Genomic DNA, 27493 nt, shown 5'->3' on the forward strand with positions numbered 1-27493 from the left:
CAAAAGCATTTGATTAGGTAGAACAAAGTGCTGTCTTAATAGATTTCATCCAACTAAGTGTCTTCCATCCATGTATCAAAATCACTTAAGATTCCTGGAAAGATCAACAACCTTGTGATTATAAGCACCAGGTAAAGCACATGTAGCCCCTGTCCAAAAGACCATGGGTATGAGACTGTCTCCTCATTAGTGGAGATAAATGCCTTGCCCTGCATGAGGAGCAGGGTGGAGTTAGTTTTGAGTTTCTTCAGGCTCTGCATTTGCTTTGGATTCTCTCATTTTCCAGCTTTGAGGGAAGATGGAGGAGGCCAACCTCCCTTCAGGTTGCTGAAGGAAAAGACTCTGGGAAGAAGCCAACATGAGAGGAGTTGACAGTCAGGCCTTGGATTTAAATCTTGAGTTGGGGGGGGTCCTCTTTTCCCCAGTAATGAAACAGTGATCAGAAGTTAGTTTGAACTTGAAAATCACATCGTTTAAACTAACAATAAGAAGACAGATATAATTCCAGCCTAGTACCCTTTCCCTCTGAGGAGAGCAGAGTGGACTCCAGTCTCCACCTCTTACTTCTCCTCCTGGAAGAAATTAAAGCCTCCCTTGGAGAAGGATGGGGGAAGAAGAGTCTAGAGATGTCTCATGCTATACTTGGGTGTCTCATAACATATAAAACAAAGAGATATATGCTCTCTAAAGGTGCTCACCACTGTGATGGAGGAGATCCAATATAAAATTCAAATTCAAGAGGGACTTCCTGTGAGTGGTGTGGTTCTCAAAATGTTCTTGTTTGCAGCTGACACTGTACTGGTTGCATCAAACTCCAGAACATTTCTGAGTCTCTGAGAATGGTAATCACTTAAGAATTTGACTTGACCATCCACGCAGAGACAAACAAATGGATGAAAAATGTCTACTGTTCAGATTATGACATACAGTTGGATGGACAACCTATATCCATCAGCATTTATATCTGGGACAGACAACACTGTAACATTGACTCCCCTGGCCTTCACCGCCTGAAGACTAGGTATGTTACATATTCACCCCTCCCTAGGGTTCTCTAGTACATTCAAGGGGGTTTAGAATACTTAGTCTCTCTGCCATTAGCTCCATCCCCTACCAATGGTGTTCTCTCAAGTATAGGGGTAAAGTACCCTGCACTCCAGTTCCATTTAGCCACTAACAGCTGGATTGGCCTTTACAAAGAAATATTTACCTCAAAAGATATAATCACAAATATAGAAACTTACTCTCCCTATGGGTATAGTAGGCAGCTAGGTGAAGCAGTAGATATGATGCCATGCCTGAAATCAGGAAGACCTGTTTTCAAATGTGGCCTCAGACACTTACTAGGTATGTGACTCTGGGCAAGTCACTTAACCTCATTTGCTTCAGTTTTCTTACTGCAAAATGAGCTGGAAAAGGAAATGGCAAACCACCCTAGTATCTTTGTCAAGAAAACCCCAAATGGGATCAACAAGAGTTGGACATGACTGAAAACTATTGAATAATAACTGAATAGGTATAATCACAAATATACAAATTCATTTCCTCCAATACTTGGGAGGCATAATTCTCCCTACCACTTCAGTCTAGGAGTGGGAGGGAATTAGGTTCATAGTTTATCTCAGTTCTTGTAGAGTACAGTCCCAAATACCAAGTCCAAAATCCTCTTTGGGCTTGAGTCCAAGGCATTATGGCTTCTCAGTGCTTTCCTGCTGGGCTGGCTGGCTGCAACATCCAGCCTGGAATTCAGGATTGGCTTCCTGTAGAAGGTGGGATTTTAGCAAGGAAGCCAGGAGGTAGAAAAGAATTCTAGGCATAGGAGATAGCCAGAGAATATGCTTACTATTAGAAGGTAAAGCACCTTGTTCAAGGAATAGCAAGGAGACCAGCATCACTGGATCAAAGAGTATAGGAGTTAGGAAGGTATAAAAAGCCTGGAAAGGTAGTCAGAGGCCAGAATGTGAAAGGTTTTGAATGCTGAAAAGAAGAGTTTATATTTGATACTGAAGGTGATAGGGAGCTACTGAAATTTATTGAATGGTGTGTGTGTGTGTGTGTGTGATATATGGTCAGACCTGTACTTTAAAAGGAAGATTAATTTGACAGCTGAGTGGAAGACAGGATTAGAAAGAGTAAAGATAAGGCAGAGAGGTCAACTGAAAGGCAATTGTAATAGTTCAAGCATGAGTTGATGAGGGCTTGCACCAGGTTGATGGCAGTATTAGAAGAAGGACAGGGTCCCATACAAGAGATGTTATAAAAGTAAAATCTTGGCAGGACTTGACAATAGATTGGATATGGGGAGGGGGTAAGAGAGAGGGAAGAATCAAAGACATTATCTAGTTTTCTAGCCTAAGTATGACTGAGAGGAAGAGTGTTCCCTGAGCAGTAAGTAACAGGGAAGTTCAGAAGAGAGGAAAGGTGATGAGTTTCAGCCATGTTGAATTTAAGCTTATGAAACATCCTGTTTGAGATGTCAAATAGCAGTTGAAGATATGAGGCTGGTGGGTAGGAGAGAAGCTAGGGCAATATGCATAGATCTGAGAATCATCAGCATAGAGATAATAATTGAATCCATGAAAATTTATGAGATCACCAAATAAAACAGTATAGAGGGAGAAGATAACCTTGGGGAGGGTACCCAATGTTTCATTTATAATATAATTTTGAATACTTTTTACAAAATCTGTGGCCTCTGTTCTTCCAGGAATTTTTGTTGACCTTGTGACCAAGCTGTGTTTTCCATTGAGACATTACTTATAGATATTTTGTAGTTATTTTCTTCTTCTGCGTTTGTACTTGGGATACCCTTTTCTCCATAATGGATCTTTATCATAGGCATCTGTTTCTGTTTATTTGTTCTTCCAGCTTTTCTTCTTGATTGTGATTTTGCACTAGGGCTAGGCTACCCACACAGAGAAAGAATGTTGCAGCCTTGTAAAGTTTTGGTTTGTCCTGCCTCATATCTTGTGGCTGTATCATCCTCCAGCCATGGGGTACTTTAAGTGTTCTTCAAGTGCCACAGGGATAGAGAGGCAGCTGCAAACTTTCAGTGTGCCTGAAGTAGTTTGATATAAGACACAGTCGTGATCACAGCCTTCCTGGACTGAGTCTGCAGGTTCTGGATGTCAGTTTGGGTCTGTACAACTTCAGATTTACCCCTTGGTATAATACCAGTAGATAGTCGCTGACTCCATCACCACCAGTTAGCTATAAGGCTCTGCAGTTTCAGAGACAGAGCTAAAGGAAGACCTCTGGTCTGTGCCTGAATGCTGAAATCAAAATCCCACTGAAGGGTTTGCAGGTCCACCTCTGGACTGTACCCATGGGTTGAATCCATTATCCTGCCGTGAGGGCAGAGCAACAGAGTTGTTGACCCATCCTTGTTCTGCATTTCTTGCCATGGTTCCTATACGATGGTCTCATTTTATGATCTTGGCCTTGAAAAATGACTGTTTTTTCCTTAGATTTCCCAATCACTACTTCATCTGGCACTCTTCCTAGATCTTCGTTAGAGTAGGTGTGGGAAAGAGCTGGGCTGTTCTAATTTCTCCTGCTCTTCCATCTTTTCTGGCCTTGTCCCAGTGGTAACTTAGCCAAGTGGATATGAATAATTGCAAAACTTCTTACAGGATTGTTCTACCCTTTTGTGTTCTTTCTTCATCACCTGTCCTTCTTTCTATCTTCTGTACACATCTTTTAAAAATCTAAGTTGGGGGGCAGCTAGGTGGTGCAGTGGATAGAGCACTGGCCCTGAAGTCAGGAGTACCTGAGTTCAAATCCAGCCTCAGACCAAACACTTGACACACTTACTAGCTGTGTACCCCTGGGCAAGTCACTTAACCCCAATTGCCTAAAAAAAAAAATCTAAGTTGGTTGAATGAATGAAAAAAAATACTTATTGAGCATTCACTATATCTAAAGCATCATCCTAAATGCTGGGAATATAAATAGGAAAGCATTTCCTGAGCATTCCCATTGCTCTTCTTAGGTAACTTCCCCTTCCTGCCCCTAATCAGAAGAACTTTCTTTTGCTTTCCGGTTTTCATTTTTGAGAGCTTTCTATCCTTCCTGAGCTGACTTCCTTTAGGGAATTTTAGTTCATAGCATCCCACCTATCTTTTCTTTGTGCCACTTTGGAATCTGTTCTCCCCAAATCTAGAATGCACATAATTTTCTGTCTGGCTTCCCCTCCCCTCATCCTCTGTCAGAAATTCTAAGATGGAATGATCACTTCCTCTACAGGGTCTAGCATTCCCATCCCAACAACCGGTTCACTCTTGTTGGTTTGAATCAGGTCCAGAATAGAAAACTAAAGTTCTCCCAATCGTTATTAGATCATGTCTGCCAGATGAATCATGTTTTCTGGACTCCTCCTCTATTTCCCTTTTCTGTTCAAGTGGTCTGTAAAATCCTCCTGCAGCCACTGCGGGTATCCCTTCTCACATGAGGGTCTCCACAGGAAAGCTACCATTAGGTCTGATGTATTCTCTGAGTTAGCAAGGGAAGGGAACAAACATTTGTTAAGTACTTATTGTATGTGAGGTTCTGTGCTAAGTGCTTTAGAATATCTCATTCTATCCTCACAACAACTCTGGGAGGTAGGTGCTATTATGATCTTCATTTTACAATTGAGGAAACTGAGGCAGACAGAGGTGAAGTGACTTGCCCAGAGTTACAGAACTAGTAACATTGTCTGAGGCTAACTTTGAACTCAGATTTTTCCTGTCTCCAGGATCAGAGTTTTATGCATTGTGTCCCCTAGCTACTTCTCAGAACCATAGCTCACAAGACCCCACTGATGTGTGTGTACTTTTATTACTCATCCAGTTAACACATATCCTCTTTTCCCCATTAATAAGTGATCAGAAGTTAGTCTAAACCTGAAAATCACATCGTTTAAACTAACAATAAGAAGACAGATATAATTCCAGCCTAGTACCCTTTCCCTCTGAGGAGAGCAGAGTGGACTCCAGTCTCCACCTCTTACTTCTCCTCCTGGAAGAAATTAAAGCCTCCCTTGGAGAAGGATGGGGGAAGAAGAGTCTAGAGATGTCTCATGCTACACTTGGGTGTCTCATAACATATAAAACAAAGAGATATATGCTCTCTAAAGGTGCTCACCACTGTGATGGAGGAGATCCAATATAAAATTCAAATTCAAGAGGGACTTCCTGTGAGTGGTGTGGTTCTCAAAATGTTCTTGTTTGCAGCTGACACTGTACTGGTTGCATCAAACTCCAGAACATTTCTGAGTCTCTGAGAATGGTAATCACTTAAGAATTTGACTTGACCATCCACGCAGAGACAAACAAATGGATGAAAAATGTCTACTGTTCAGATTATGACATACAGTTGGATGGACAACCTATATCCATCAGCATTTATATCTGGGAGAGACAACACTGTGTTAACTGGGTGTAGGGGCAGCTAGATGGTGCAGTGGATAGAACACCCGCCCCAGAGTCAGGAGGACCTGAGTTCAAATCCAGCCTCAGACACATGATACCCACTAGCTGTGTGACCCTGGGCAAGTCACTTAACCCCGATTGCCTTGCAAAAAACAAAACAAAACATAAACTGGGTGCCCAGATAAAGACTTAACTGTTAGTAGCCACACCTATGCTGGCGGGATATGGCGTTGTGAGCCAGGTCATAGAAAGCAAGGGTCTGCAGGGGAACCTCCCAAAAGGGACTTCTTTAAGCCAGAGTTAATCCATTAATCATCTGATCACAGATTTAGGACAGAAGGGGACCCCAGAGGTCACTGAGTCCAAGCCCCTTATGTTACAGATAATCACACAGGTCACACAGGTAGCAAATCACATTGGTAGTAAGTAAACCCAGGCTTCTCTGACTCTAAATCCAATGTTCTTTCCACCGTCAGTAGATTTATCTTGTCACTCAGGATGATCAATGACTTGGGCCTAGAGCTGAAAATGAAGAGAACAGCCTGGATTGCATTTGGGACTTTGCACAGTGCTTTCAGTAATCTCAGGTCACACAAAATCTCGGGGCAACACCAACGTTCTCCTGGTGTTGTTCATAGCTCTTAGTCATTGAATGACAAGAATTGCAAAGAATCAAAATGTCAAGTGACCCAAGAAATAACATAAAGGACGCCACCCTGGGCATGCAGGATCAGACAGAGATCAGTCACCGGATGAGCGTGTGTGCAACTATGGGTGTGGAGCATTGCGCATAATGTCAGACTTGTTTGGCCCTTTGGTTACTTTTGCTGAACTGCTTTCCTCACCCCCACTACCCTCTTTTTAATCACTCTTGTAAAAGATGCCTCACTGGTTAGGGGAGGATGGGAAGATCATATCAGAAATGAATATATGATAAAAAACAAACAAAAAAATCAATACAAGTAAAGATTGTTTGTTTTTAAAGGACACAGGATGAGAAAACATGGAGGTATTATAATATGTAACAGTGGAGGGAAGCCTTGAACAGATGAGGAATCACAAATTCATGGAAAACACTAACTTTCCTGAACTAATGAAGGGTGACACTAGATGGCGCTATATGCTCTGGATAAAATCCACATTGCAAGAGTCCTGTCTTGGTAGCCAAGACTGCCATGCCTTAGTAGGCAACAGGCATTCATTACTTAACCTACTATGTGCCTTGTACTGTGCAAGGCATCATGGGAATATAAAATCAGTTTAACACATGATCCCTACTCAATTGTACTTTATATTTCTTTTTTTTTTTTTTAGGCAATTGGGGTTAAGTGACTTGCCTAGGGTCACACAGCTAGTAAGTGTCAAGTATTTGGCCTGAGGCTGGATCTGAGCTCAAGTCCTCCTGACTTCAGGGCTGGTGCTCTATCCACTTCGCCACATAGCTGCCCGTGTACTTTATATTTCAGTCAAATAGAATTTATGACTCTGCAATTTGGAACTATGCCCAAAGGGTAACCAAACCGTGCACACCCTTTGACCCAGCAACACCACTACCAGGTCTGTATCCCTAAGAGATCGTACAAATGGGGAAAGGAGCCACATGTACAAAAATATGTATAGCAGCTCTTTGTGTGGTGGCCAAGGATTGGAAATTAAGGGGATGCCCATCAGCTGGGGAATGGCTGAGCAAGTTGTGATGTATGAATGTAATGGAATGCTATTGTGCTAGAAGAAATGATGAGTAGGTGGACTTCAGAAAAACCTGGAGAGACTTGTATGGTCTGATGCTGAGTGAAGTGAGCAGAACCAGAACATTGTACACATCAGTGGCAACATTGTGTGATGATTAACCATGATTGACTTAGCTCTTCTCAGCAAGGCAGTGATGCACAGCAATTCCAAATGCTAACCACATCCAGACAAAGAACTTTGGAGTCTAAATGCAGATCAAAGCATAGCATTTTAACTTTTGTTTTTGTTTTTTCTTTCTTGTGGTTTTTCCCTTTTGTTCTGATTCTTCTTTTACAACACGTCTAATGTGGAAATACTCTTGACGTGATTGTACACGTATAACCTATATGAGATTGCTTGCTGTCTTGAGGGGTGCAGAGGGGAAGGAGGGAGGGAGAAAAATTTGGAACTCAAAATTTTACAAAAATGAATGTTGAATACTATCTTTATGTGTAATTGGGGCAAAAAAATAAAATACTATCAAGGAAAAAATACTATTAAGGAAGAATGTATGCCTCTGTTTCTCAGAATTTTGTGACATTAAGTGTTCTTCATCCTGAAGAATATAAATGATTCAATACCACTTGTTATAGAACACATATGTGCACATGCACATTTAATGAGAAATAGATTGACATAGTGAATAGAGGCAGTTAGATGGCACACTAGGCCTCAAATTAGGAAGACCTGAGTTCAAATCTAGTCTCACTTACAGCTGTATGACCCTGGGCAGGTCACTTAACCTGTTTGCCTCCATTTCTTCATCTGTAAAATGGGCATAATAATTGCTTTTCCTTTTCTGGGAGTTTCCCATATTGGTGAAATTACAGGTCCAGTCTCTGTCTCTCTACACACATTTGTATAAAGTTGTATTAATAAGTAAAGCCTCAAAGGACTATGAGAATCAAATGAAATAATATCTGAAAGTTGCTTTGCAAACTTCAAAGGGCTATATCAGTGCTACCTTTGCTAACTTTGAAGCCAGTAAGACCTGGGTTCAAAACCGATTTCTGACCTCGCAGCCCCATAGCAACAGACATCATTGCTTAGATCTTTTATACCCCTCCTTGTCAGCTAACCTGAGCCAATCTGGGAACATTGTTTGACTTTCTAGTGTAATACCTTCAGGGGCTGCGAGAGAAATGATTATTAAGTAACTCTTTGTTAATATTGGAGAGACCCAGGATTTTTCCCTTCCTAGATCCTCATTCTCTACTAGGCCTAGCCAGCATCTGAAGGACATGGTTGATGGATGAGATAACTCAAATTTCTGGGATGTATGCCTTTCCATCCAGGGTGGGAGACCTTGCCCATCTAGAGAAACTTACAAAGAACTTAATATAATCTGGATAAAAATCTGGCCCATTGTGTTCTAGTCAGATGGGTCTGAGTAGGGGCAGCTAGCTGACACAGTAGATAATAGAGTACTGGCCTTGGAGTCTGGAAGACCTGAGTTGAAATCTGGCCTCAGACACATAACACTTATTACCTGTGTGACCCTGGGCAAGTCACTTTACCACATTAACTAGCCAAAAAAAAAAAACCCCAACAAAAAAAAAACCACAGAAGGGTCTGAGTGATCAAAGTCAAGTCCCCCAGCCCCTCATTAGAATAGGTCCACCTCTCATTATAATATTCATTCTCTCTCATTACTTGTTAACCAATCAGAGTCACTTGCCACCCTCAGGAATACCCACTCCTCCAAGGATGTATAAGCATCGAGTGGGTTCCATAAGGGGTCTTTTGGCATTTGAGAATGTCACTGACCCCTTTTATTAATTATTGCTAGCATGATTAATTACCCAGAAACTATGTCTCTTGAACTTTTTATACATCACAGTTGACTCTAGCATGGATTCTTCCTCCTCCTTCCTCCATACACATTCATTCTGTGGGCTGGCTAGCCCATCCTCACATTTTCAGGTCTAGGTTCCAAGAAAAGACCACCACCACATGACCATACTTAAACTTTCTCAAGGTTGTAGGGGTAACCCTGTTGTAAGAGAATATACTCTCTCTACTCATCATTATGGGCTGGTAGGTGACACAGAGGATAAAGACAACCTTAAATTATCTGGGCCTGGAGTCAGGAAGACTCATGGTTCTGAGTTAAAATCTAGCCTCAGACACTTACTAGCTGTGACCCTGGGCAAGTCACTTAGCTCTGGTTGCTTCAATTTCCTCATCTGTAAAATGAGCTGGAGAAGGAAATGGCATACCACTCTAGTATCTGTGACAAGAGAAACCCAAATATGGTCACCAAAAGCCAGATACAACTGAAATTACTGAACAACAACTCATCATTATAGCTCTCAAGCTCCTATAAGTATGCTTCCATTTACACAAATCTAGATATTCACAATGATGACATGTTGGATCTTTTTTTTTCCTTGCTAATTAGATTTGTTTATTTGACCAGATTGGAAATTTTCGCATTGGAGTGAAAAACAGGGACAATGATCTACTTTCCTTATGCAGGAATGGTGAGAGATTTGTAAGGCAAGTGTGACTTACACATGGGCTTAACCCCCACAAAGGTATCCTGGATAATGTTCAGTAACAACACTAATACATCATAATTAAGATCTACCATAACATAGTAAAACTCAGTGTAACAGCTAATGACCACATGTCCTTGATTGGAGTAACACCTTTATTTTTTTAGATTATACATGTGCAGTCATGTTAAACATATTTCTACCAATACATTAGCCATGTAACACGTTGGATCTTAAACCTACCCGTTTATTTAACAAGATAGCAAAAGCAATAATAACAATCATAATATCACAGATAATCATTTAAGGCAAATGCAAAAATAATAAATATATCACAGTCTACAGCAATGGTGTCCAACTCAGATAGAAACAAGGGCCACTAAACTGTACATAAGAATCCTTGTGGGCTGCATATTGACTTAGAAAAACATATATTAATATTATCTATGTTTTATTGTATTTTTATTTATTTTGTTAAACATTTCCCAATTATGCTTTAAAGTGGTTTGGGCTGCACTTGTCAGTGTTGGGGCTGCATGTGGCTTGAGGACCATATATTTGATAGTTATGGTCTATCACAGCAGCAATTTAGATAGCCTCTACCGTTTTATTTATTTGTTTTTTGGGGGGGGCAAGGCAATCAGAGTTAAGTGACTTGCCCAGGGTCACACAGCTAACAAACATCACGTGTCTAAGCCAAATTTGAACTCAGGACCTCCTGACTTTAGAGTCAGTGGCCTCTACCATTTTAGAAAGAACACAGGGTTGCTAGAATGTATAGCAACTTCCCCTTAAGACCTACAAGCTCTATATAAGTAGGGAAGGAGGAGGTCCAAACTCCTTGCTATGTTAATCTTCTCCCTTTTTTTCTCTATCCAGTCTTCATAAACTTGTGTCATATTCTATCACCAATGTACTCAGTATCTATGGGGAAGAGAGGGCGTATATTAACAGAAACCTGACTGCAAAGCATACCACGTGAACAAAACCAATAAGCAGTTAAACTCACTGTTCTGGAACTGTACGTTTCAGTGTCCGCTTCCTGTCTCAGGAACTGTTCACAAATGTTCCTTTGATGAACATAGCTTCTGTGCTGAAAAGATGCTTCCACTGATAAGCTAAGTTGATCTATCCTGTGTTCACTGGGCATATGGTCTCAGTGAAATGAATTGACCCACTGGGTAATTTCTGATTCTCTACTTCCAAGCTATTCCTCTGCTCACCCAGACTAACTCCTCAACAGCAACTGCAGTATCCATCACTTGCAGCTTCAGACCTACTGATGTCTTCAATTGAAGAACAGTGTTATGTTCTTTTAGGAAAAGGCAATGATGCCCTTGACTTTACAGCTGGCAAAAGGCTCTTCAAATCTTTTTCTTTGTAGGATTCTTCTCCTCTATCTCTCAGCCACAGGTGGCAATGCAGAGAAATCTCTTCTTTTCTTCTTGGCAGAAAATCATAATAGAGAAAAGAACGTATTCTCTCTACTGCTTCTTCTTGATAGTAAGTCACAGTAGAGAGCATAGTATATTTTCCATATTCCTTGTCTCAGCAAAATGGGGAAAGAGACTTTACAATTTCTCTTTAACACAGTTTTGAAATCTGTCCTTTAATAGCTCTCTTTTAATCTTTCTGGGTTCAGATTATGGGTTCTCTCTGAAAATCATGCCATATTAGCCCATCATTAGTAATCAAATTTTCACCCTCTGCCTATAATCAATTAAATTACACTTGTCCTATAACTGTGGAATAGTTCTAGTGTCCACATTTCCTCAGTTATTTTTAAACACACAAACAGAAAATTCTAAGTCTACACTCCAAGTGATTATAATGCCTTATTAAAAAGTTTGTAAATGAGAAAGAAAAACTTTAACTGAAAGAAACTTAAGTAGTTGCCAATAAAAATATTTATATTTATTTTACAAGTTAAAAGCAACAAATTGTAAGAAAATAACCATTCAATGTAATAGTGGGTTTTTTTGTTTGTTTTTGGCTAGGCAATGGGGTTAAGTGACTTGCCCAGGGTCACACAGCTACTAAGTGTTATGTGTCTGAGGCTGGATTTTGAACTCAGGTCCTCCTGAATCCAGGGCCGGTGCTCTATTCACTGCGCCACCTAGCTTCCCCCTATAATAGTGTTTTTTTAAAGACAAAAGGGGGTGTGGGGGGGATTATTTAACAATCCTTCCTCAGTTTCTTCCCTCTGATAAATGGGGTAATAATTCTCCTCTGACAGGAGGGAAATGGAATTTTCCCTTAATGATCAAATAAAATAATAGATGCAAAACACTTTGCAAACCCTAAAGCCCCCATATAAATATCAGCTGTTATGAAGAGAAACCAAGAGGCACAAGAAAGAAAAACACTTGGGCTCTCTAGAGCTCTTTATCCCCTCCTAGTGGTCTTGTTTGTTATCCTTTTCCATACTTCAGATCAACCTTAATACATACTAACTCAAATAGTCTTCAAATGATTGCTGTGGAAAAACAGGACCTTGGGTCATAGAAGTGATGGGGAGAACGCAGACACAGCTGGAAGCAGAAAGTACATGTTGACTATTTACGTATAGTTTCTTGTAAAATTGTATAGATACATTGCATCTATGGGTGGGAGAGGCAGAGACAGAGGGAGAGGACAGAGACACAGAGAGAGAAAGAGAGAGACAGAGATAGAAAGAGGCAGCCTTGGGATAAGGAAGCAGGATCAAGTCCTGCCTCTAATACAGCCTGGCTGTGTGACCCTGGCCAAGTGACTTTCCTTTTCAGCGTCTCAGGAAACTGAGGCTGTAAATTGCAGAAAAGAGTTATCAATCTGGATGGGGAAATGGAGTTTCCTCCCAAAAGAAATCTACTCCAATGAAATTTAGCACAGCTCCTGCCTGGTACACAGTAGGCACTTAATGAATGTTTATTGACTTGAATTAAATTGAAACCACAGAGCCACTCCCACCTACCAACTCCCACTTGCCCTAGCCCTCCAACTACTCACTTAAAAGAGAAAAAGAAAATTTGGTGGGGGCAGGGAGAGAATTTTTGTTATTATTGTTAAAATGACTCAAATTAGAACCAGAGCTGCCTTTCAGTTATCTCAAACTGAATGTCCAAAACAGAACTCATTATTTCTCCCCCGAAACCCCCACCCTCCCCACTTGTCTTACCTTTCCTATTACTGTAGAGGGCACCATCATAGTCCCAGACTCTCAGGCTCTCAACCCAGGACTCATCCCGTACTCCTCATTATCTCTACCCTGCCCCTGCCCCCCCATCCAAGCTGTTGCCAAGACCATCAATTTCACCTTTGCAACATCTCTGGAAAATGCCCCCTTCTGTCTTCTGACACTGCCACCCTTCTGGTGCCAGTCCTCATCTCCTCACACCTAGACTATTGCAATAACCTGCTGGTGGGTCTGTTTGCCTCAGGCCTCTCCCTGTTCCGGTCCATCATCCATTCAGCCAGTAAAGTAAGCTTCCTGAAGCATAGGTCTGACCATATCCACACCCCCCCCCAATAAACTCCAGGGACTCCCTATTCTCTCCAGGACCAAATACAAAACACTCTGTTTGGCGTTCAAAGCCCTTCCCATCCTAGCTCCCTTCCACCTCTCCAGTCTTCTTACACCTTACTCATCACATGTACTCTTCCATTCAGTGACACTGGCCTCCTGGCTGTTCCAAGAACAAGACCTTCCATCTCTCAGCTCGGAGCATTCTCTTTGGCTGTCCCCCTTTGTTCTCCCTCCTCATCTCTGCCTATTGGTTTCTCTAGCTTCAAGTCCCTCCTAAAATCCCCCCTTCTACGGGAAGCCTTTCCCAACCCCTCTTAATTCGAGTACCTTCCCTCTATTTGTTATTTTCTATTTTTTCTGTATATGACTTGTTTGTGCCTATTTGTTTATTAGTTGTCTTCCCCATTAGATTGTGAACTCCTTGAGGGCAGGGGCTGCCTTTTGCCTCTTTTATCTCCAGAGCTTAGTACAGTGTGTGGCATACAATAGGCATTTAATAAATGTTTATTGATTGATTGAAGGGGCTTTGGTAGTGATTGGAGGGAGGGAGAGGTGGTGTGTGTCTTAGAAGACAGAATATCAGAACTGAGACAGGCCTTGGAACACAGACTGTCGGAGCTGGGACAGCCCTTAGAATACAGGATGTCAGAGCTGGGAGGGCCCTTAGAACACAGACTGTCAGAGCTGGGACAGCCCTTAGAATACAGGATGTCAGAGCTGAGAGGGCCCTCAGAACACAGACTGTCAGAGCTGGGACAGCCCTTAGAATGCAGGATGTCAGAGCAGAGAGGGCCCTCAGAACACAGACTGTCAGAGCTGGGACAGCCCTTAGAACACAGGATGTCAGAGCTGGGACAGCCCTTAGAATACAGGATGTCAGAGCTGAGAGGGCCCTCAGAACACAGACTGTCAGAGCTGGGACAGCCCTTAGAATGCAGGATGTCAGAGCAGAGAGGGCCCTCAGAACACAGACTGTCAGAGCTGGGACAGCCCTTAGAACACAGGATGTCAGAGCTGGGACAGCCCTTAGAATACAGGATGTCAGAGCTGAGAGGGCTACATAAAAATATGATCTCCAGTGGAGTGCCCTAGGGATCTGTGTTATATACAAACTTTGTCCATTGGGATCCAGATAAATGTAAAATTTTATATAGGTTTTTTAAAAATCCACTTTACAAGTACAAAATCAGGGGAAGAGGAGATAGCAATCCTTATGAAAAAGACTGAAGGATCTTAGTGGTCTGCAAACTCAACATGAGTCAAAAGTGTGGTGCAGGAGCCAAAATCCCAAAGTAAATTTAATGGACTCTGGGCTGTAGACAGAGTTTCTGTGTCCAGAACCAAGGAGGTGAGAGTCCTTCTGCCCTGGTCAGAGCATATCTGGAGTACTGTGTTCAATGCTTCAGGAAGAGCAAGAATATTGATCAGAGTGGTGAAGGGTTTGGAGCTCATGTTGTTTGGATTTATTGAAAGAACTGTGGATAGGGACAGCTAGGCGGCACAGTGGCTAATGCACTGGCCCTGGAGGCAGGAAGACTTGAATTCAAATGTGACCCCAGACACTTACTAGCTGCCTGGACCTGGGCAAATCATGTAACTCAGATTGCTTCCAAAGAAAAAAAAGAGAAAGGAAGAAAGAAAGAAAGGAAGGAAGGAAGGAAGGAAGGAAGGAAGGAAGGAAGGAAGGAAGGAAGGAAGAAAGAAAGAAAGAAAGAAAGAAAGGAAGGAAGGAAGGAAGGAAGGAAGGAAGGAAGGAAGGAAGGAAGGAAGGAAGAAAGAAAGAAAGAAAGAAAGAAAGAAAGAAAGAAAGAAAGAAAGAAAGAAAGAAAGAAAGAAAGAAAGAAAGAGAAAGGAAGAGAAAAAGAAAGAGAGAAAGAAAGAAAGAATTGTGGATGCTTGGCCTGGAGAAGGAATGTGATAACTCTCTCCATTTCTCTGAAGGGCTGTCATGTGGAATGGGAACAGACTGCTTTACTTAGTCCTGAGGGCAGAATGAGGAATAATGCATGGTAGTTGCAGAGAGACAGATTTAAGTTTGATAAAGATGGAAAGAACCTCCCAGGAATCACAGCTAGCCCCAAGAAGAATCGGCTGCCTAGGGAAGGTGTGCCTTCCTCCAAACCAGAAGCCTTCCAGGGAAAGCAGAAGAGAGGCTTCTTCTTCAAACATGGACTGACTGGATGGCCTCCCAGGTCCCTTCTGACATAAACAATGTTGCATTTGAAAGTCAAGAGAGAATCCCACCTCTGACACCAGCTATACAGCTCTGAGCATACAGCTCTGAGCACATTAGGGAAGCTGTCTGAGTTTCATTGGCACAGGGGAAAGTGGAGTGGACCTGTGCACCAAGTGCAGGTCTGACCGTATCACCCCCACCTCCTTTCGATAACCTCTATCGCCTCCCTATTGCCTCCAGGGCCGAAGTAAAATCCACAATTTTTCAAAGCCCTCATAGCATTACCTGTACCTCTCCCCAACTTTTCCAGTCTTCTTACACCTAACTCTCCACTCTGTACACTGCAATCTAGTGACACTGGCCTCCTTGTTATTGTTAATACAAGAAGCTCCCAACTGGGCACATTTTCACTGGCCCTCATGCCATGTCTGGGATCCTCTCCTTCCTCATCTCTGCTCCTTAATGCCTTTCCTCTGCTGTGTATCTCCATCTATCCTGTCTATATTTTGTTAGTAGTTGTTTGTATATTGTTTTGCTCATTAGACTGGAAGCTGAGATAAGGGACTATATTTTGCTTCTCTTTGGGTCCCCAGCATTTAGCACAGAGCCTGGCACATAGTAGGTGCTTAATGAATGCTTATTGACTGACTGGCATTCTTGTCTTGGACACGTGGGTAGGAGGAGAACCAGGAGAGCAACGTCACAAAAACCTAGAGAGAAGAGAGTACCGAGGAGAAAACAGGGATCAACAGTGTCAAAGGCTGCAGAGAAGTCAAGGGGAATGAGGACTGAGAAAAGGAAATCGGATTTGGCAGCTAAGAGTCATTAGTAACTTTGGAGAGAACAGTTTCTGTTGAATAATGAGGTCAGAGGCCAGAATGTAGAGGGTTAAGAAAAGAATCAGAGGAGAGGAAGTAGACCCATCTGGTACAGATGGCCTTCTCAGTTCCAGTTCCTAATCAAGGTCTGAGAGGTGAAACATTAACAAGAATTTAACACTATTTACACTGACTAAAGAAACAACTCTCAGAACCTGGAGGTATCTTTGCTCTTCCCCTTCTGCCTGGCACCTGGCTCTCTGCACACTTTTAGTTGGAGCTAGGGATTAGGAGAAGGGAGGTCAGGACCTGTGATTTCATCTGAGTAGGGAGTTCCTGGTGGGAAGCCTCCCCCTCCAATGTTACCTTGTATTTGCTTATATGTGTTTTGTGTCCCTCTCTGTGTCTCTGTCTTTCTCTCCTCTCTGTCTCTCTGTTTCTCCCTCTCTTCTCTCTCTCTTTCTCTTCTTCTCTCCATCCCACATCTCCTTCCTCTCTCTCTCTCTCTCTCTCTCTCTCTCTCTCTCTCTCTCTCTCTCTCTCTTTCCCCTCTCTTCTTCTTTATGTAGTGTTACGGATAGAGCAAGCTAGGAAGATCTGGGTTCAAATCCTACCTCTGACCTACCCAGTGCTTTAGGCAATTCTCAGTCTTAAACAGGGGCAGCTAAATGGCCAAGTAGATAAAGTGCTGGGCCTGAAGTCTGGAAGACTCCTCTTCCTCAAATGTGGCCTCAGAGACTTCCTAGCTGTGTGACCCTGGGCAGGTCACTTAAGGCTGTTTGCCTCAGTTTCCTCATTTATAAGATGAGCTGGAGAAGGAAATGACAAACCACTCCACTATCTTTGCCAAGAAAACCCCAAATGGGGTCGAGTCAGACAGAACTGAGCAACAAAGTCTTAAAGTCTGGGCCTATAAGCTCTACCTGCGAGAGGAAGGGGGTTGCCTCCCCTAGAAGTTCTATCCCAGGTCTGCACCCTATTTCCGGGTACTTCTTGTCTCCCCTGATAAGCTCCAGGGACAGGGGCTGTTCCATTTTGTCTTTGTATCCCTGGTCCTTCTCGTACTGACTGCCTGGCACCTAGAAGGTTAATAAGTTTGTGGATTAGCTTGAGTTGCTCTTCCAGAAAGTCACCAGCAGTTTCTACTGTTAACAAAAGAATTTCTTGAGGCAGTAAGAGGTTAAAGGCTTCCTGCCTTCCAGAAGGCACTGAGTAAGGATCAGCTGCAGCACATCCAGGCTCCAAGGCTCGTCCTCTATCCATTCTTGGGGCAGCTCTCACACAGAGTACTTACTCCTCACATTCAGCTCTGGACCTGTGATCTTAGTAGGGAAATCCCAGCCTGGAGATCCAAAGCTAGGTAGGGAAAACATCTACTAAGTTCTCACTGTGTGCCTGGCACATAGTAACTTGGGCCATCGTCAGTAACTCAAGAGTTTGAGAGAGGAGCCGGGTATACTGGGAAATTAAGTGATTATGCCCAGGGACACACAGTCAGGATGCTTTAGAAACAGAACCTGAACCCAAGTCAGTTTTTAAACCACTAAGGCACACTGCCTCTCTATACATAATAGCTGCTTAATAAGACCATGGATTTATTGAATGGGAGCTTAGGGACTGTCTGTCTTACTGATGAAGGACCTGTGATTTCCATGCCACGTAGAACTCCTTGGTGAAACAACTACCTCTAGGTACCTTCTCTGTAGTTTATAGTATTGATGAAGAAACTGAGGTTCACAGAAGGGAAGGGATTTGTTTAAGGTTGTGGAGACAGGTAAAAAGCAGAACAAGGATTCAGGTCCTGCCCTTCTGATTGTAGATCCAGAGTTAATTTACCAACTTCTATTTCTAAAAGCATGTTTCTATAGGTAGTTTATATCATTATCCTCATGTTACAGGTGGGGAAACTGAGGTGAGCAGCTGATAAATAACATCCAAGTTCATAATGCTAATGAATATCTGGGACAAGATTCCAACTCAGATTTTCCTGACTTGGAGGTTGGCACTCTAATCGTGCCGCCTCTCCATACTGCTTGTTTTGGGGATCTGTGGGCTTTATATATGAGCCTTGAGTTTTTTTCCCAGCAGCTGGGGAACCACCTCTTTGTCTTTCAACCATGGCTTCTTGGTTCACTGCCTTGGTTCTCTGTGTCTCAGTATGCTCCTGTCAAGCCAGAAACCCCCAAACATGAAGCAATCACCCTAATCTACCAGGGAAGAAGGATAGGGCTCATCCTGGTCCCATGATGAGGAAAGTATTGTGAACCTCCTTTCTAGCTTAAATTTCAGTTCTGATGTCAACAACAGGACACCTGTAGCTTTAAAATCACCCCCCCCCCATATTTACTAATAATAGAAAACAGGAAACTCTTAAGTTAAAAAAAAAGTTCTCTTCCCTTTTTTTCTTCACCAAGTTTTACCCAGTGAGTTGTTATTTATAATGGAGACCTTGGAGAGTCATGAGTAGGTATAAGCAGGCTGAAGTATGTTACCAATGTCATCTGGCACATAAGAAATGGCCCCTAAGGCAGTATTAAGGATGTGGATGACCAGGAAGGGAGGGGCTGAACACATAGTGAGAAAGACTTTTAGCCAAACTAGGCATGCCAAGGGACTCGCTATCAACTGCCACCCACAGGGCGGGCAAGCTGAAGGTACCCTGAGGAAGAGATAGGATGCAGCATGTGGCAGGGAAATCAAACCACCACACTTATTTTGACAACCACCTGCCCTCAGATGCTGATGGAGATAGCCTGAGACCATGAACCTAAAAGTGTTGGTAACAGAAATCCTCCCAGTTCAACCTCTGAAGCCATCCTGGGCAGATACAGCCTGGGGGCTTCACCCATAGCTACTGAAGAATCAGAAAAGAAGTTTCTTGCCACCAAGTTCTTGACTCTCTCAAATGGTTCAACATCAGAAATGGATGAGATTTTATCAGTGGAAAAGACTTTAAAGAAGAGGCATTACCATCCTGAGATCCAAGAAAATGGAAAAGAACCTATCTGCACAAAAATATTTATAGCAGCCCTTTATGTGGGGCAAAGAATTGGAAACTGAGGGGATGCCCATTAAATGGGGAATGGTTGAACAAGTTGTGCTATATGATTGTGATGGAATACTATTGAAATGATGAGGGGGATGGGTTCAGAGAAACCTGGGAAGACATATGAACCAATGCAAAGCCAGATGAGCAGCACTAGAACATTGTACATAGTAAGAACAATCAGCAGTGAAAGACTTAGCTGCTCTTATCAATACAATGATTCAAGATAATTCCAAAGGACCCATGATGAAAAATGCTTTCTGCCTCCAGAGGAAAAAAAAAGACTAATGAACTCTGAGTGCAAATTGAAACATACTTTTTTTTTTTACTTTCTTGTGTGTGTGTGTTTTCTTTTGCAACATGGCTAATATGGAAATGTTTTGCATGACTTCACATATATAATGAATATCATATTGCTTGCCTTCTCAAGGAGTGGGGGAGAGGTGGGGGGGACAGAGAGAAATGGGAACTCAAAACTTTAAAAAATGAATGTTAAAATTTTTTACATATAATTAAGAAATAACAAAATAAACAAATATATATATATATATATATATATATATATATTTTAAAGCATTACCATCTGCTTTGCTGCTATACCCTAAGGACTATGGGGTGTTTCCATCTGACTTGCAGCTGAAACCTTCCATATCTGTTATTTTCTCCATTACAGCTTTAGCTCCTTGACAATAGGGACTGTGTGACTTTCCTGTTTGTCCTCAGTACTTTGCCTCCCACCTTTGCATAGCTGTCTCTGTGCCAGGAATACACTCTCTTCTCCCTAGATTTTGGCAAGATGCAGGTCATCTGCAACCTCCCCTAGGAAGTCTTTCCTGATTCCCCTCATAGTTCGGGGCCCCTGTCCCCCACTTCAAATGATCAGGTGTTTATTAGTTATTCACATATTGTAGCTCCCCAGCAGAAACAGACGCTTCTCCAGGGCAGACAGTGATTTCCATTTTGTCTCTGTATCCTTGCTACCTAACATAGGTTGGGCTTAATGAATGCTTGTGGAACTGGACTGGATTGGAGAGGGATGACAGTTGGAGTACCTGACTGATACGCAAGAGTCACTGCAAAATCCAGAGGCCTCCAAAGTGCTGAGTGGGTCTTCCACATAGCATTTATCAGAGGATGTAGGAAAAATTCACAGGTGAGGAGGATGTAAACCAGTGATCTGCACAGATGTAGGGAGTACTCACGTGGAAGGATCAAAGTTTATCCCTTTGAGTGCCCCAGACAATGATGAAAACCAGATGTCCCATGAGAAGTTACCTTTCCCTATTTCTCTGCAGAGGTGGGGGGCTATAGATGTGGAACACTGTATACAACCTCAGACTTTTTTTTTTTGATATTGTTTGGTTTTGATGAACCATTTTTCCCTTTTTTATTCTTTGTAATAAAGGAAAGTTGTCTGGGAGGGACATACTGGGAAACACATGTGATGTAAAAACAAAAGATACCAATGAAAATTTATTAGAAAAAAATTAAATAAAGTTAGGTGTCCCTTACCCTGTTATTGCCTTCAAAATAAACTGAAGAGGTATTCCCCCCTCCCCCCCCACTCTGTCATATAGAGGCTGGTAGCTGCCTCAGTTGATCCCTTTGCTCAAGGGTCCATCTGCTGGGAGAGAAAGAGAAAGACAGAGAGAGAGAGAGAGAGAGAGAGAGAGAGAGAGAGAGAGAGAGAGAGGGACAGAGAGACAGAGAAAGAGAGAGACAGAGAGTGAGAGACAGAGACAGAGAAAGAGAGAGACAGAGAGTGAGAGAGAAAGAGAGAGACAGAGAAAGAGAGAGACAGAGAGTGAGAAAGAGAGAGACAGAGACAGAGAGAGAGAAACAGAGACAGAGAGAGAGAGAGACAGAGAGAGAGAAAGAGAGACAGAGAGTGAGACAGAGAGACAAAGAGACAGACAGAGAGAGATAGAGAAAGAGGGACAGAGAGAGACAGTGAGAGACAGAGAAACTTTCTGTATTCTTCAGACTTTAAGATCCTTACAGCAGGGGTAAAAGTAGGAACAGGGGAAGGGACTCACATTGTAAGTCCATTGGTCAATTGGAGGGATTGACCCTGGAGATGCAAGTTTCCCAGTAGCCAAGATCCTCCCATCTTCCCCATAGGAAACACCCTGTCATGGGGAGGGGATACAGCTGGCATGATGTTCTGCCAGGGTGGGCATCAAGCTCTATGCCTCAACAATGTCCAGCTGGTGGTCTTAGCTGATCCCAAGCCACCACTAAACTCGCCTTGCAAATATCCACTGGTCCAAGGCAATGGTTATATAAAGGCTGCTGTCTTCACTTGACCAGATTACTTGTGGGGAGGGTGAAAGAAAAAGAGTATAGGTTGTTAAAAATTAAGAGGCTCGTTATTAAATTCCCCAAGGTAAATTAAAATATATCAGTATCACACAAAGAACAATGTTAAGAGTCTAGGCAGAATGAAAATTGCTTAGATGATTCTGACTGGATCTGGATAACTTTGGAACAAGAAGGGACCTTAGCTCAACCACCTCATTTTGTGGGGAAACTTAGGACCAGAGAGACAGTCTGGAAGGAAAAAAACCAAGATCATGGTGGCGTACTGGAAGGAGTCTCATACTTGGAGTTAGTCGATTCCTAGGTTTCTGCTTCTAGCTATGTGACCACAGGCCATCACACCCTCTCTGAGCTTCACTTTCTTCATCTATAAAATGGGGATAGGGTACATAAATGTTTGAAAACCTTAAAATACTCTACAAAGGAAATCTGTTATTATAGTGAGAGGAGTGGAGGTCAGGCCATGTGAGGACAGAAGGAACAGGGTCACATTAGCCTGAAGAATAGAAGACTGGGAGAAGTGACATACATGAAGGCTGTCTTCAATTACTGGAAGAACAACTGTCCTGTAGAATCAGAGAACTGAGATCAGACCTGGAAAGGCCCTTAAAGGTCATCTAGTCCAATGCTTCTTAAACTTCTTTTTTTTTTTCAGGGGGGTTGCTTTTTTTTTTTGCAAGGCAATTGGGGTTAAGTGACTTGCCTAGGGTCACACAGCTAGTAAGTATCATGTATCTGAGGCCAGATTTGAACTCAGGTCCTCCTGACTCCAAGGCTGGATCTCTATCCACTGTGCTTTCTTAAACTTCTTAAACACAATTTAAGAAGCGCCAAAGGGGTCATATGTAGAAAAAGTTTAAGAAGCCCTGACTAATCCAATCTCCTCATTTTACAGATGAGAGAACTGAGGCCCAGGGAGGGGATAGTAAGTAGAAGAGGCAGAGTCAGACTCAGACTTGACTCAGAGTCAAGTGCTTTTTTTTTTTTTTAACCATGCCATCCTTAGATTGGCTCTTTTTGGCCTCAGTCATTGCTTGAAGAAAGGATGGAAACTGCAGAGAGGCAGATTGCAATCCAATATAAGAAAAACTTTCTAAGAAATTTCCACCTGTCCCCAAGTGAAAACAGGCTGCTGTGGGAGGTGGTGGCAGCTTCTACATTCCTGGAGGGCTTTGAGCAGAGGCAGGATAAACTTGTATTAGGGATGTTTGAGGAAAAAGTCAGGGTTCAGGTAAAAAGTGGACTAGATGGTCCCTAAGCCCTCTTCCAGGAGTGCAATGCTGCATCCACAGTGAAGCTGGGGCCAGGGCCGGCACAGTCCAGTCTCCTGACTCCCAGGCCAGCCCAGGGTCAGTGTTATTTGAAGCCACTTTTCCCCAGGCCAGACGCCTTGGGCTGGCCCCAGGACTGCTGAGTCAAGGCTTTCTACTCCCTCTCTTGCTGAGGGGGATGCCATCACAAAAGAGCCCAGAAACCGGGTGACAATGACTCCACTGTTCAATGTCACTGAGTGGGCCTCTCAAATATCCTGGGGACATGGTTATAGGATTACTGCACACCCACAAAGAACTGTGGCATTGGGTTTTTTATAACAGGACAAAAATGCCAATTTGGGGTATATTTGGAAAGGGCATTTAAAAAGTCAAGAACTCATCTCCCTCCCAGAGTAAGCCCTACAATTTTCAACTAAAAATAAATTGGGGATTGGGTTAGGTTGTTTATTTACTAAACATAAAACCTAAAACAAATTGGTAAAAATCCTGCCTCTCCCCCCCAACACACAGAGGCAGTGTATCTCAATGAGGAGACCAATGGATTCAAGAACCAGAGGACTTGAGGTTACATCCCAGCTTTGCCACTTAACTGTGTACATCTGAACAAATAGCTTTTCTGTGCCTCAGTTTCCTTCTCTGTAAAATGGGGACACTACTACTTGCCCTTCCTATCTCACAAGAGCTCTATGGAGATCAAAGGTGATGAGGACAATGGAACCAAGCCTTCCCCATCATCATCATCATCATCATCACCACCACCACCATCTGATTTCTCTTGTGCCCTCTATCCCACTCTTTCAATCAATAAAGGGACAGGGATAGATAGGACCCATAACTTCAATGACAAAGTAAACTCCCAGAGGAGGAAATTCCTTTATCAATGCAAGATGTCATCTTCCCTGCATCTTGTGGTCTTTGAGAGTTGCTTACCGAACCTGAAGGCAAAGTGACTTGTCCAGATTAGTGTCTGATGCAGGATTTGAACCAGGTCTTCTTGAATCCATACCTGACACACTGTCCCCTACACTATGCTTTCTTCCTAATCTAGAACAAGGTGGGGGGGGAGGGGGACTAGATAGGCTTCCACATTAGAATTATTTCCACTCCAAAGCCCCTTTCGAAAATACTAAGAACTAATTTTTATAGAGAATTTAGAGGTCTGCAAAGCATGTTACATGAACATCCTCATTTGATCCCATTAACACTCCTCTGAGGCAGGTATGATAGGTGATATCTCTCCATCTTACAGATGAGGAAACTGAGGCTCGGGGTGCTTAGGTCCACAGTCACACAACTAGTAAGCATCCGAGCCAGGACTAAACCCAGATCTTCCTGACTTCCAGTCACCAACCCAGAACACGTAGATCAGAACCAAGGGGATCAGAGAACAATGAGTGTTTGCATTTGTGATGGACAGAAGAGGGGGCCCAGAGCAGGTTCCCTATCCCTGGCCTAGGGTTGATCTCAAGAGCTAACACCTGGCAGGTTCTGTAACAACTCTGGAGAATGTGGCTGAGGGGAGTGGGTGGGATGGGATGCCCAAGGCCCAGCTGGAAGCCTTCACTCCTTTCCTTTGTGGGGTGTTGAGGGAAACACTACCCAGCTTCCTTAAGAGGCTGGCGTTTCTGAGCTAACATCAGACATTCTGCATGTTTGGCTTCTGCCTGGGATTTTGTTCTCGTACGAAATTTGTGGAAAGGAGGGAGCATCCTGAGGCTGCCGCATCCAGCATTGTTGGCATAGAACCGTTGTACCTTCCCCCTCATAAGAGCAGCTCCCGTCTCTAAAGAAATTCAAGGTTTGCACAGTCTTTACTGGGGTTCTCTCATTTGAACCTTATAACATCCCTGTGAGGGAGGTTGCTATTGTGATTCCCATTTTACAGATGAAGGCACTGAGGCTTAGACAAATGAAATCTCTTGGGTAGGGTTGAAAAGCTGGTAAATGGCCTGAGGCCTGACTTTGAATCCAGGTCTTCCTCTTTCCATATAACCATCACATTCTCTTTTGGTCACAATCCCTCCAGAGGCACCAGCTCAAGATAAGTTGGGCTATACGGCACCCAGTCCTTTTACAGAGACCAAGCTGGCCTGTTCCTAACACATCTGAGCACTAGGCATGATCACAATCCCTGTCTCACGGCTTCTCTTAGCTCACAAGAGGAGTGAGCTCAATAACAGACAAGAGGGTGCCATCTTGTATCCAGCAGATAGAGGGTTATGGGCTTCAGGGACAAGATGCTGCTCATAGAACTATCCAGGCCAACCACCTCACATTACGTAAAAGGAAATTAAGCCTCAGAGAGTGGAAGTGACTTGTCTAAGGCCCTACAGATAGTGAGTACTAGGGTTGGGATGGTTCCCAGATTCTTGGATCCCAAATCCAGTGTTCCTGTAAAGGGTTTAAACGCCAGGCTTGGGATTTGTTGTTACTAGGAACCACCTCCAGGAAGAACCGAAGTTGGACTTGGAGATATTATAGATGAGATGAAGGTGCTTATCGTATAGTGCATCAGGGAGCAGCCCAGCCCTCCCTTCCCCAACAAGATGTATAATCAGTGAAAGAACACCTCAAATCCTGGAAGGCCACAAGGTAGAGTGGGAGAGCCTTGACTTCAGAATCAGGCAACCAAAGTTGGAATCTCAGGTCAAGCATTTACTAGATGGATAGCCTCAGCCCTTCTTTGAGCCTCAGTTTCTGTACCTGTAAAATGGAGACGGTGAAACTCCTACTGCCTATCTTCACAGTGGTGTGAAGAAAACATGTTGTAAACCATAAAATGCTACACAAGAGTGAGCTAGTGTCACAGTGCAGAGTGAAGCGGGGTAGGGGGAGATGTGGTAATGGGTGGGGAAGTATCTACACAGCAGCTAGAACAAGGAAGAATGGGGAGTGTTTCAGAGTTCTAGCTCTGTCTAAAGAAGACACATCATCTGGCAGACACAGATGCCAGGATTCTGGTCCTGAGCTCAGGACAAAGCTATTTTATCAACTCATCTCCCTTGTTGATGCCGTCTCCAGATCTGGAGTTAGGGGTGTTTCACACTTGAGTTTGCTGCCTTCTGTCCACTGACATAATTTACCTGGGGAGGAGGCAGGATATCTTATTACTTAATTAACCCAGGCCCATAGAGTTCCCAGGAAAAAATGGTTTAATTTGCAGACTAGACATGTCTGGATGGAACACTTGGACAGATGCCCTTTTGGGGGCTCCCATCATCCTGCATCCAGCATTTGAAATAATTTAAGTGTTCTTGTCTTGGCTCAGCCAGAAACTCAGACTCATCATGTGGCCTTCTCTAGACTGAATTTTCCTGTGAGACAAGTCATTTAATCTCCCTCCACCTCAGTTTCCTCATCTGTAAAAAGAGATGGATAGAGTAGAAAGCCCACTGAAGTCTTTCCTGTCTCTATGGGTCTATGATCCCACAGCCCTCTGCTACAAAAATGAGAAGGTTGGGCTCGCTGGTCTACCAGGTTCCATTCAGTTCTGTTATTTTTCTAAAATTCTCCATTTTAAGTTCTCTTCCAGCTCTGAGATGGTTTTCTAAGGTCCCCTCCCTGCCCAGCTCTGACTTCTCTGTTCCAAAAGGTCTTCCAGATTGGATATTCTATGTTCAAATGCTTTTTTCAGTTCTGATGATCTATTATCCAAGAAGATGGATTAGATATTCTACATTCTATCACCGTATATTCTAAAGTCCCTTCTGCCACCAGCCTTCTAATATTCATTATCCCTTTGAAGCAGCTACAGGGATCGGGGAGAAAGGAGAACATAAATGTTAATACATATCTGACATAGTTTGCCACTGTGTCAATGTTAGGGGACCCAAGAGAGTTACTTAGGTTTTTAACTAGGGGGAAAAAGAGATTGTTAGGGCTTGTCCCCAGCTCCAATCCCATACAGAAATGCCATCATCAGTTTGACATAGACTCTGCCAGGAATCTGGCTCTTCATTTTCCTTCTTCTCAGCCAGGCCCATCTGAATGGAGCAGGAGATCTGGCTGAGGATCCCGGAGGGAGCTTCTTCGGTCATCGGTTCTCCATGTGGATGTCGACAGGAATGAATGTGACAGTGGTGGGCTGGCTGCCGAGGTTGTTGCTGGGCTGGCCTGCGGAAGATGCTGGGGAGGCAGGCTTGGGGCTCTTGGGTTCCAATTCCCGTCTCATTCTCATTTTTCTGTAACAAACAACATTTGAGTGGTTTCTGTTGCATTGTATCAAGATTCACAACAGAGACTACCGCTGAGGCCAGGAGGGTGTAAAATGTAGGTGATTATTAAAAACTTGTAAAAAAATTATTAATTGTTCCCCTGCACCAGTTACATGATAGTCTCAGAGAGTTAGCAGGATTGGATTTACATCTTAGTTTGGTTACTTATACCCTGAATAGTCTCGAGAAAGTCTCTTTGCCTTCCTAAACCTCAGTTTCCTCATCTGTAAAATGGGGTGTGTGTGTGTGTGACGATCTCTAAGGTTACTTCCAGTTCTCAGTCCCTGAAGTGCTAAACTAAATATCGATATTAACTATTTATTATTATCCCATGATCCTACGAATGTAAATACTAGAAAGAAACAGAGTTCATCTAGTCCAGGTGTTAACTGGCAGGAGCCTGGTGAAGCCTAGGGGCCCCTGCTCAGAAGAAGGTTTTTAAGTGGAGAAAATAAAATGAGGAGGAGGAGGAAGAAGAAGAAGGAAGAGGGAGAAGGGAGA

General features: G+C 43.0%; 1 protein-coding gene across 4 annotated transcripts in view; it reads right to left on the bottom strand.

Moving 5' to 3' along the window:
* Positions 1 to 20632: 20632 nt before the first annotated feature.
* NCMAP (non-compact myelin associated protein) overlaps positions 20633 to 27493 on the bottom strand; it is a 44543-nt gene continuing 37682 nt past the window's right edge. For all 4 annotated transcript variants that reach the window (XM_078145588.1, XM_078145589.1, XM_020983004.2 and 1 more), the window contains one exon: positions 20633 to 26959. In XM_078145588.1, the coding sequence (XP_078001714.1) occupies positions 26812 to 26959 (148 nt within the window). In that variant the 3' untranslated portion in view covers positions 20633 to 26811. The remainder of the gene's footprint in view (positions 26960 to 27493) is intronic.

The sequence above is a fragment of the Phascolarctos cinereus genome, unplaced genomic scaffold (genome assembly GCF_003287225.1).
Source record: "Phascolarctos cinereus isolate Bilbo 61053 unplaced genomic scaffold, phaCin_HiC Scaffold_726;HRSCAF=1367, whole genome shotgun sequence".
Taxonomy (NCBI): Eukaryota; Metazoa; Chordata; class Mammalia; order Diprotodontia; family Phascolarctidae; genus Phascolarctos; species Phascolarctos cinereus.